The sequence below is a fragment of the Triturus cristatus genome, chromosome 5_2 (assembly GCF_964204655.1).
Source record: "Triturus cristatus chromosome 5_2, aTriCri1.1, whole genome shotgun sequence".
NCBI classification, from domain to species: domain Eukaryota; kingdom Metazoa; phylum Chordata; class Amphibia; order Caudata; family Salamandridae; genus Triturus; species Triturus cristatus.
Genome location: NC_140588.1, coordinates 405,874,668 through 405,885,615, shown reverse-complemented (window position 1 = coordinate 405,885,615; position 10,948 = coordinate 405,874,668). Strand labels below are relative to the sequence as shown.

The following is a 10,948-nucleotide window of genomic DNA, read 5'->3' as shown; positions in this document are numbered from 1 at the left end:
ATCAGTTCCTCCTTTGGGTTGTGAATGATGGGAATCCGTATCCATCAGTAAATTGCCATTCGGTGGCGCTGGCATGGCTCTATTTGACCCTGTTCACAGCCTGTTCAGAGGACCTGCCACGTAGGGTGCCAACATCAGCAGCCTCATGATGCCATTTGCCGTACTGTAGCCCACATTACGGTTTGCATCCTGCTGGTGAACAATAATGATCACACTTAACTTGTATTAATTTATCACAAAGTAAATGGTGTAAATGCATGCAATTTTTCTTAAGAGCAGACACTATTTGCAATAAACAATAATAACCACTAACCTTAGGTTCCAGAGTAGCGTGCTACTTGCGGTAAACCGCTTCAATGCCTTGTCAGGATTAGAAAGCACTATTATACATACAATTACAATAATCCTGCTTGGGCCGACAATGCAGAAGAACATGGCAATTTTAGCATCATGACAGAAGTGCGCATACGTGGAGATGTATGTGCTGGTTTAGGTAATTGCGAGGTGGCCGGCCATGTTTTTTTCTTTTGCTTTTTCGAGACCCGTTTAGAATCGATAACAAACTTCCTTTGCTGATGCTGTTTAGCCATACACAAAAAATACAAATGCCTTCCCTGTTGTTGTTTTAATTACTAAATGTACAATGTGAACCAATTCACTGCATGTAGGGAATACATCAACCACACAATTCTTTGGGAAATTCCTCAGAATGTATTAATCACTCAAATGCACCTAAAATATTCACTTTCTTAAAACTGACAACGTTAGACACAACCTCCAGGTAAACAAAGAAAAAAGGTTGTGCCCGTTAATAGAGAAAGGGTTCACTATACAGAATTTTATTTTCAAAACAGACTTTGGACAAACTGGTCTTTTTATTTTCGTCGCCATTACTTCAGGGAGAAGCATTTCGCATTGATAATAGAGTGGAGAGATGAATACTTATCGGCGCTGTTCGCGATCTATAAAAATAGCATTACAGGACATCAACATGAATTACGTTGTTAATTTTTATTGAATTATCCATCTTCTGTATATATATATATATATAAAAAATCTGCACCCTTGTTACACATATCACAAGGCACTCCGGCATTATGGCTATACCTTAAGATTTCAAGTACACCTTAGAAATGTTGGCCATTACAAAAAAAACAACTATGCCCATAATTAAACAACTTCAGATGCCCAACTTCCTGTTGTATCCTCAACATTGCAAACAAACATTGGTTTCCCATGATACCAAACAGTACAGATAGCATAACAAAAGCTGAGAGATTAAGAGTTCCAAGTTTGCAGAGCTCATAAACATGCAGCAATATTCCAAGATGCCTTGCTTCTAAGGCTATCCTCTACCACAACCAAACATTTTGTTCCAATTTTCATATAGTTCCAAGTCTTTCGGGGACACACTGGGTCGTACAGTTTGCAAAGCCTTTTGAAAATCAACATATGCGATTGGTCGCACTTGATCAGATGTGATAGTTGAAATGTCTATGACTTGTAAGCTACGTATGGGACCGAGGGAAGCTTCTCTGCAAAGCTGTGTCATGTCTGCTCCAGAAAATCCTTCAGCTTGTTTAACCACAAGTTCAACATCATCCAAAGTCAGACAGCAGTTCTCCTGTGACATTAGATTAGCTACCATTTGCTTCCTTGCTGAAGGTTCAGGTAAAGGTATGTACAGTCGTTTCTCTAATCTTCTTCGAGCAGCCTCATCAATTTCTTGTGGTCTGTTTGTAGCACCTACCACGAGAATGCGGTCCTCGGATGAGGTTGTAGCACCATCTAATTGTACCAAAAACTCAGTTTTTATTCGTCTCGAAGATTCATGCTCTCCCTCCCCTCTCTGAGACAGCAGAGAATCAATTTCGTCAATGAAGATCACTGCAGGCTGGTTACATCGTGCCACTGCAAACAGCGCACGCACCATCTTTTCCCCCTCTCCAACCCATTTTGATGTCAAAGAAGATGCACTTATGCTAAAGAAGGTTGCCCCAGACTGACAAGCAATACATTTCCCTATAAGAGTTTTTCCAGTCCCAGGTGGGCCAAACAGAAGAATCCCTTTTGGGGGGCCTCGTAGCCCTGTAAATATATCCGGCCTCAACATTGGCCAAACTACAATCTCTTTGATAGTTGCCTTAGCAAATTCAAGACCTGCAATGTCATCCCAGTTTACTGGTGGTCCGTGATCCATGATTTCACTCTGTATGAGCTCAATCATCTTTGGCTCTATGTTCTTCAAACGCTCATCCACAGGGAACTCTTGTTCAGAGGACCCTGCCTCACGAGGCTTGCTCTGCATTGTTCCATAGTTATCCACAGCATCTTGTTTAGATATTGGGGGTACAAACTTTCCATATAATCCCCGAGATCGCGCCGCACCCAAAGATTTTTTGGCACCACTGTATAACGGACACGAAGAAGTACGCTGAGCTTGGTTATTTTTTTTCTGCTGATCTACCCAGAGTTGCTCTTTTGCAGTTTTGAAACTTCCAAGACGACTTTCTTGATCTTGGTTTCCATTTCCGCTGAAATGTTTGGCTTCAGAATAACTGGATAGTCTATGGCTGGGACCTGCTTCATTGCTATCATCATTGGAACTGAAAAATTCTTTCCTCTTTCCAGAATTGAACACTCCTCTAGCCAGAGATGACGGACTTGAAGAAGGAAGATTCTGCCCAAAGGTAAAACGCCCTGCTTGCATACTGGAACAATGACTGGCAACGTCCTTATTTCCAAATGCAGACCCTGTGCTAGATCCTTTGCTGCCCGGCTGCCCAGCTAGGGGCACGGGCATTATTCGAAAATCAGATTTAGGCTTAGACTCTGTAGGAAGCAAATTGTTCTTAATCGATTTGGAAGTTGACATTGCATCCAAGTTATCTGGTGTCTGGTTTTTAAGCGAGGTCGCCTGGTGCTCAGTGTTTGATCCACTGTTCTCACCATGTCCTTGGAGACCTGGATTACCACAGACACTGCTCTCCTTACGAGCTGCCTCTACTGCAGATAGCAGCGCGTCTCTGCTGCTTTTGGCATCATGCATCATTTTCTGCACGCTCTTTAATTCATAAATATTACTAGTTGTCAAGGAGGACTGCCACTTGTCACTGTCATTTCGTGGGCATTTTACCAGAGCCAGCACACTGTCGGCATAGTTATTCAAGCCAGTCTCCGCATTGTCAGAGTCAATAATTGCAGAATATTTCTCCGAATATTTTTTAAACAACTTGCCAGCCGAGACCTCTGAGATCTCAGAGTTTGCACATGCATATTGAAGCAGAGAGATTTGTGCACGATATGCGTCTGCCTTCTCATAAGGTGAACAGTTGCCAGAAGTAAGAGCAAAATAATGTTTTTGCCACTCGCTAAGGTGTGCTGAGTTGGGGTCCGGCATCTGCATTCTGTAACTGCAATAAAAGACAAAAAAGAAAGTCTCTCAGAAGGACGTAGGATAATTACATGTAATCAACAAAAGAGAAATGTTATAACCGGTTTTCTTTTAGCAGCAGACCTCAAGAAAGAACAATTTAATTATAATCGGAAAATAAATAAACTGTTTCATCTGCTGCCCAGACTAATTGTCAAAGAAGCTGATGTCGCCGATGTCAAATTGTCCAAGTACAAAACCACATTTTTAATATGCACCAATTTCAGATGAATGGAACTTAAAAAAACAAAAAATCTGGACAAATAAAAGTTAAATCACTTCATATTTCAGAGAAACATGACTGTACTTGGTTTGCATTTATGTTCGTTTTTTAGTCAACACTTGTTACACTGACAACATCAAAGATACATCCTTCCAGCTCCTTGGATCTTCCTCATATAGAACCCTTGTTCTGTCTACAATTGTATTTTATTTTTCCACCTATTCAGTGCATAACGAAGGCATCAAGAAGCTTCGAAAATAATGTAGAAAGCTGGTGCGGGAATGCAAGCACGGCGATAGGGACAAGAAGGAAAAAAGTGTGCTCTTATAACCAAAAGAGTAACAAAATTGCCAAAAATATTTTCCCCTTTCATACCTGTCAATTGGAAGCTTCATTTTACAGGCCAGGGCCCGTAAATAAAGTAAAGGAATGGAGAGATATACACATATCGGTCGCTTGAGGCAACCAAAGTCAATTCTCCAGTCTTCTGCTTATGGCCACTATTACTTCAGCATGCAAAGTCATAGCTAGTTCTCCTCTCCTGAGCATTCTCCACATTCAAATATCCAAGATAAAGTTGCTGATGTGCTCAGCTATTTCCCACAGATTTTTTTTAGTCCTGTTGCTACCCCTTCTACACAAGGTTTCTCCTTTAAGAAATTAACTTCAGGCACACCCTTTGAGGCAATGGCAAGTAAGGTCTAAACCAGAGTCACACAATCGCTGTCCTAATGCATTTGACTCCTTTTTAGGTCAAGCCTAGCGCAGCGTGCATGCGCTACCCTATGGGAGGCTTCTTGTGAGCACTCCAAACTTCCCCTAAACTTGTCCGTGTGATTTTGGTAACTCCCACATATTTCATTGGTCACTGCGTGTGTCTTTCAAAAATGAAAGCACGCAATTGGCCAAAGGCGTGTGTTTGTCCCACCTTTTGTCTAAATGTTCACCCCCATAGCCTTTTGGTGTCGGGAGCGAGCAGCGGCGTGCATTGTGGCATCTGCATTGTTCCTTTGGATCATGTTACTAATTAAAGACAACGCGGTCGCTTTCACTTTCGCGGCCGCGTTTTTCACTCACGGCTGCACGTCATTTCCTTTAGTTTTCATCACTTTTGTTACAATCACGGCACCGACGTGGTGCCACAATTGCATCAAAAGTAAGAAATAGAAAAAAAGTGCTTGTCTATTTCTTACGTTTGATGCAATTGTGGCACCTGTGCCGAGATTGTAATAAAGGTAATAAAAACTAAAGGAAGTGGTGGGCGGCTGCTTTCAGTTTGTAAATAAATAGGAAACAAGTAGCCACCACCTCACCTCTGTTTGGAAACCGGTGTATTTTACAGCGCATCACAAAAGAGAAAATTACTGGTACTCTTTGTTTAAACGTGCAGTGCTTCTGCCCCTTCGTAGCGCACATTTTTTATGCATGTTCATTATTATAAACATAGGATTTCGTTTATTGGGGTTACAGCAACCGAACGGTAAAATGTAGCATTTCGAAAATCATTGTCCCTCGTAAAATCTTTTTTTTCCATCAAAAGCGACAGGAAAATCTCCCTGACAACATTTGTGGCCCTGCTTGTGTGCTGAGTCTGAGGGAAATATCCCCCTTCCACGCGGAATCCTAACACATAACAAGATTATAATAATTATAAAGAATTGTGGAGGCAGATGGGAAAATAATAAACACATAAATTGCGTTTTAGATGGCGAGCCCTCGCTCCACATGCTCGGACAGTGCCCAGACAGTGGATGTCAAGAATGTATGGCTGCCGAGCCTGCCTCCGGGCGACAGACTATATCTTTTCCCGGAGATGCAATTAGCTCTGACCAATCAGTAATAAGGCTTCCTCAGCTGATCAATTAGCCCCCGCGCTTCTCAAGCTCTGGCTCCTCTTGGACTGGCTCTAAACTGGCCTTGGGGCCCGAGGTTGGGAACTTTTAATTATCAGCAGTAGCTTACTCTGCTGATTGAACGGTCAACGGCTTTACAACCGAGGCGGCGCTGTCTGCATAATAATAGGAAACACTGCCCCCCACAAGAGAGCAAACAGGGGGACGGCCCGGCACATGGATATGGAGAGCGCACGATAAGGGGGCACTCAATTACTTGGCTGGGGCAATCTTTAAGGGTCTGTGTTGAGAAGAATGACACTCTGTTAACGCCCCGTGTTTATGTGTCAGTGTGTGAATTGGCGGCCCCTACATTTTATTCCGTAATTCCCTGTGATGCGAGAGCTTGTGGGCCTGTTTCTGACTGACAAACACAAGGCAGAGACGGGTTTCTTAGATCGCCTTTTTTTTTACAACTCGTAAGAAGTTTCCCAATACTATTGAAATCAAAGTGGTCCATGATCTTTAGGGGCCCTATTGTAACAGGCCCTGTTTTAACATGCCTCCAGGCGTGTTTATTTTAGTGGGACTTATTCCCCAGTGATAATTTGACCACCTCTGCACAGAACGTACTATTATTTAATGACCGCTCAGCGCCTACATATGCCTTTGCCTATAATGTGCTTTATAAATGTTTTCCCCTTAGCTGAACCATTCAGAACTCTTGCACGTGGCGTTAACATGCAATACTATATGTTTAATTAGGCACTACATCTTACTTCAATGAGGCAGGAATGTGGAATCATAATTAAGCTACATAAGACACATAGTGCATTAACTATATTTCACGGTAAAGCTACAAGCAATTCTCTCTCAAATAAAAATCTAATAAAATCAGAAATGTATCTTCATATTTCCCAGGCGCCTTGTGGCGCTAAGAGAATGCTTCATGCCAACACAGCTGCTCAAGCCACATTCCTCGTGGGATATTTAAATCATTTACTAATAAGACGTCCAAAGGCGAGACCTATTGGCTATGCCAATGCTTGTTGTATAGGGCTAACAATAGTTTTAGAGGTCTCTCCAGAGCTTTAGGACATGATACATACTATAAATAAACTGGGGTTGGACCCGTCTCATCCAGGTTTTGTTTGCTTAGAGTAATTTACATTCTCGGCCAGCTCACAGGATTTGCCATTGCTTTACTTGATGTCAGTCGACTTTTGGATACACCCAAAGGACTGCCATTTGGTATTTGGCAGGCTGTCACCATTATTGACAGCATTTTGGCTCTCCGCATCGGAGTCCATATAGGAAACACTCAGCACGTAGAAGCCAAATAGCCACTTCTTTTACTATCTCGACAAAGGTACGCAATATAAAGAAAGAGAGAAGTGATGACCAAGGACCATCGACTGAAGTGTTTTAATGTTTCTTCACGAAAAGTAATACAAGCTGTCAAAGAAATAAAAACTTACTTGAAGTGTGATCAAGCTAAGTGAATTTACTGTTTTTTGTTTGAATCATTTTATTGCATTTTTAAAGAATACAGCCAAATATTTGTTCTCGAGCGTGACGACAGAAATGATCAGGACGAGGAACTGAAGATTCAATAAACACGGTATGAAAAACAGTAACGCACCATGACATTTCAGGAGGAATAGAATAAGCATTATTGCAGAGTAACAATCTACAAGATAACAAATAATGGGGAGGGGAGAGGAATTCAGTCAGGGTAAAGCAAAAAGTGCGTTCGTTGGGGGACTGGCAACCGGAGAGGTCCCTGGACCCTCATGATTTTAAAACGTACACAAATTATAACTGGATGGTGCTGGAATCGTTTTCCTATGCTTTCAATAGCTAAAGGACAACTTCTTTTTGGTTGCGACAACTAAGACACAGAGAGATCGGATCCAAATCTCAAAATAGCATTTCTGGGTGATTCAGCACTAGGTAATAATGGCGTCTGGAAGTCGGCCACGATGGCCTCCCAACTTGCTTCAAGAGAGAATTCCCTGTTAAGGGCAGTTCGGTCAGCATGAGCCCAGTCCTCCTTGAAGTGTTCCCAGGCAGTGATCGCTGGAGACAAAAGCAACTTCCATTTATGGGTGATCCAACACTTGGCCAGGAAGAACCCTAAATCAATAAACCGGGTGGTGGCTTTGTGTTTCTTACCTCTGAAGCGAAAGCCTAGCATGCAGACCTCGCAAGTATGCAGTGTGGGTTGCCCCGTACATTTGGTCAAGTGTGCGGTAACACCCAAACAATAACACTGAAGGTAGAAGCAGACCCAGAGCATGTGTATAAGATCACCACCAGGCAGGGCACAGCAAGAGGAAACAGCATCAGTGCGATGATAGTAGCGGTTTATCTTGCGTGGGGAGAGAAGTATATAATACTGAATAAGGTGGAAACAGGTATTAAGTGGGACAAGCGCTGAGTATTCTAGAATGGCAACACATTTCTTATCAGTACAAGGTCGACCCAGATCTGTTTCCCAGTGCCGATACAAAGGGAAAGTGAACGCGCAGCATGTATGTGTAGAGAATCAGCAAGCCTGCGTGTTAGTTAACATCCCGTCCCCATAACTTGAAGACATTGAAGTGTGAGATGTATCGGGTATTACTTTTGCATGTCTCCCTGGTGTGCATCTAGCGCCCCATAGATACAGTTGTATAGTAAAAAATTACCAGGAGGAGTCCATCGTCCACAATTAGGGACTCAAAGGGTAAGAGCGAGCTGTCCTGGTAAAGATTTCCCACAGTGTGAAAGCATACCTCATGCCAAGCAGCAAGCTACATCGAAGAGGAGGCCCGTCACCGCTAGGGGTGCCCAAGAGGTGTATGGCTGTGTTGCTATAGTGAGACAGAGGCTCTGCTTATAGCAACGGTGTGCCACGCGCAGCAGTGCAAGGCCCGGAGATGCTGTTTTATTGTGAATTTACTGTTATAGTTTAGCAGGTGTCGTTTCTCAGGAAACTCATGTTTTGTGTTGAAATCTAAAAATGGAAAAATCAAAAACAAAACAAAAAAAGATTTTCTTGAGAAGACTGGACAGCTACAATATGAAGTTTGCATCCTTATCTACGTCATTCTTCAAGGAAGCTTTTGTTTCTCAGGTGGCTTGTGTTTTAAAAGGGGAGCCTTTTAACGGTGGATTCTCCTTTGAGCACAGTACAGATAACACTCTAATCAGTCATTCTCGTTCCAGTCCTTTCTGAATGAGGCACCGTTCGCCACATGTAGTTTACCGATCCAGGCTAAACATTACCAAAAACAATAACAATATCAACAAGCATTTACAATGCAATGGTCTCGGCAGTGTTAAAGTTAGAGCTATTGGCACTGCTCATGACATTATTTTTGTTTATGTTTTTATTTTTAAAACATTTAAAGAAACGCCATTGTTATTTACAATGTCAATAGCTTAATCTATCTCAAATGCGAGACCTATTGCATTTGCACCCACACACAGAGCCACACACACAAAGCCACCGACAAACACAGAGCCACCCACACAGAGCCACCTACACAGAGCTATTCCCATAGAGCAACCCAGACAATAGTCAGAATGGCGATGCAGGGGCTCTAGAAGGGGTGAAAAACCAACAAAGCCCCATAGAACAACCGAATGGTCTTTTAAACACCTGTGAAGTACTGGCACCCCACTGTGAAGCACCCCCCCCAAGCACAGATATACAGCCTCCACACATCACAACAAGAGCAGTGACAACAAGATGGGCACGCTCCCGTGCACGAAAGTAAACCCTGCAGCCTGCACTCTCACTCTCGGCGCTTTAAATAGTGCACCATTCCATTAGCTGAAGTCGCAACCTATGCAGGGGACAAAAACCCCTCCCCCCGCACATCACTTCTTCCCACCCACAAACACCGCACACGTCGAGAAAAAGATGGTCCACAGACCACATCACTGCTTGTGAATCGGAGAAAACCTGAGCTAAAAGCTGAATTTTTTTTTTAAAACACTATGATTCTGGGCAATTCACCTAATGTTCGGCGCCGCTGTTCGTGTGTGTACCCACATAATCTTTTAAACACAGCCTGTACACCAGGACTAGGCGCTATGCAGCACATGCCCAGACCCTTCCCAATTACCTCCAGTCAGGGAGAGACCAACAGAGAGAGAGAGAGGGGGAGGGAGAGAGCACCAATGCTGGGGGCATTGAGAAAGAGGCAGTAACATTAACAAGGAGTCAGTTACACAAACTGGCCCAAGAAACAGTGAGACACACAAAAGATCAGGAATTCACAAGCATGGACGCTGGAGAGGACTGACACAGGACACAGGATAGACGTATGGTCAAAGCACTCGCACCCCCTCATATGTTTCCAGAGACAAAACTGTGCATTATTTAAATAGGGACCAAAACGATGTTAGTTTATAGTTCTTCCACCAAACCCCATCCACTGCTGCCAAGGCGGCAGCGATGGGCGGTCCGGCCAGCGCTGTACGAATGGGGTTGGTGGCTGCAACAGGATGGGCTCGAATACTGCGGTCCCGAAGCCGGACTCTGCCCCCTGAACACAGGGGGTCGCGAACCCGCAAATAATTTGTAATTTCCCGCTGCTAAGGCTCCCGGCATCACACCCCCAGCGCCCCCCTCCGTGGACCTGAGACAAAGAATGCTGTGGTGACCTACCCGACATCCAGTTGAGGACGGCAGTCGGGATCAGACCCTCAGCATCGGGTTGTGGCGTGAGGATCAGCAGGACAAGGAGCGGCATCAGCAAGGGCTGCAGGAGCAGCGGGCTTCACTTTTGCACCTTTTTTCGAAGGTGGGCTGCGAAGGACGATTGGCGCGTGGACGTGGGGCAGTGTGACCGGAGCCTCCACCCCCGCCTGTGCCACGGATCGAAGCAGTGAGCTGGGTCTCATCTCGCCATTCCCGGTGGTAATTGGGATAAAACGAGGGCAGCGTAGCGAAAGCCTTCACCCCCACCCAGCAGAACAGCAGAAGCGTGCACTGTGGCTGCACTGCGGAGACAACGGCGCCATTAAAAATAAAACAAGTAAAGAGGAACAAGCCGAGGGCACCGGAAGACACCACCGCCTTTCTGCGAGGCAGAGCAGAAATGCCTCGGAGAAACGCAGCGGTATTTTCGGATTCGGGGGCGTGTTTGTCTTTTCTCTCCTCCAGCCATTGGCTGGAGGAGAGAATGAGACTTCTTGCAAAAAACACGCCCCCCGATCCGAAAAGGACAGGGCCTAATCGGAGTGACTGACCTCTTCTCCAGTGGCTGGCCAGCATTCAAGAGGCCAGCCAATGGAGAACAGGGGAGAAGAGGGGCGGGTTCAAGCCCCTCTTCTCCAAGTCATTAAATCTCGCGAGCGAGTCTGCGCAAGCGCAGCCTTCGCTAGCCGAGACCTAAAAACTACAAATATGGGTTCCTTCCTCTTCCTGTCCGGTACATATAGCGGAAACAACCATAATACACTTTC

General features: G+C 44.4%; 1 protein-coding gene across 4 annotated transcripts in view; it reads right to left on the bottom strand.

Moving 5' to 3' along the window:
- Nucleotides 1-814: 814 nt before the first annotated feature.
- FIGNL1 (fidgetin like 1) overlaps nucleotides 815-10,948 on the bottom strand; it is a 28,919-nt gene continuing 18,785 nt past the window's right edge. For all 4 annotated transcript variants that reach the window (XM_085607297.1, XM_085607296.1, XM_085607295.1 and 1 more), the window contains exon 2: nucleotides 815-3,413. In XM_085607297.1, the coding sequence (XP_085463423.1) occupies nucleotides 1,346-3,406 (2,061 nt within the window). In that variant the 5' untranslated portion in view covers nucleotides 3,407-3,413 and the 3' untranslated portion in view covers nucleotides 815-1,345. The remainder of the gene's footprint in view (nucleotides 3,414-10,948) is intronic.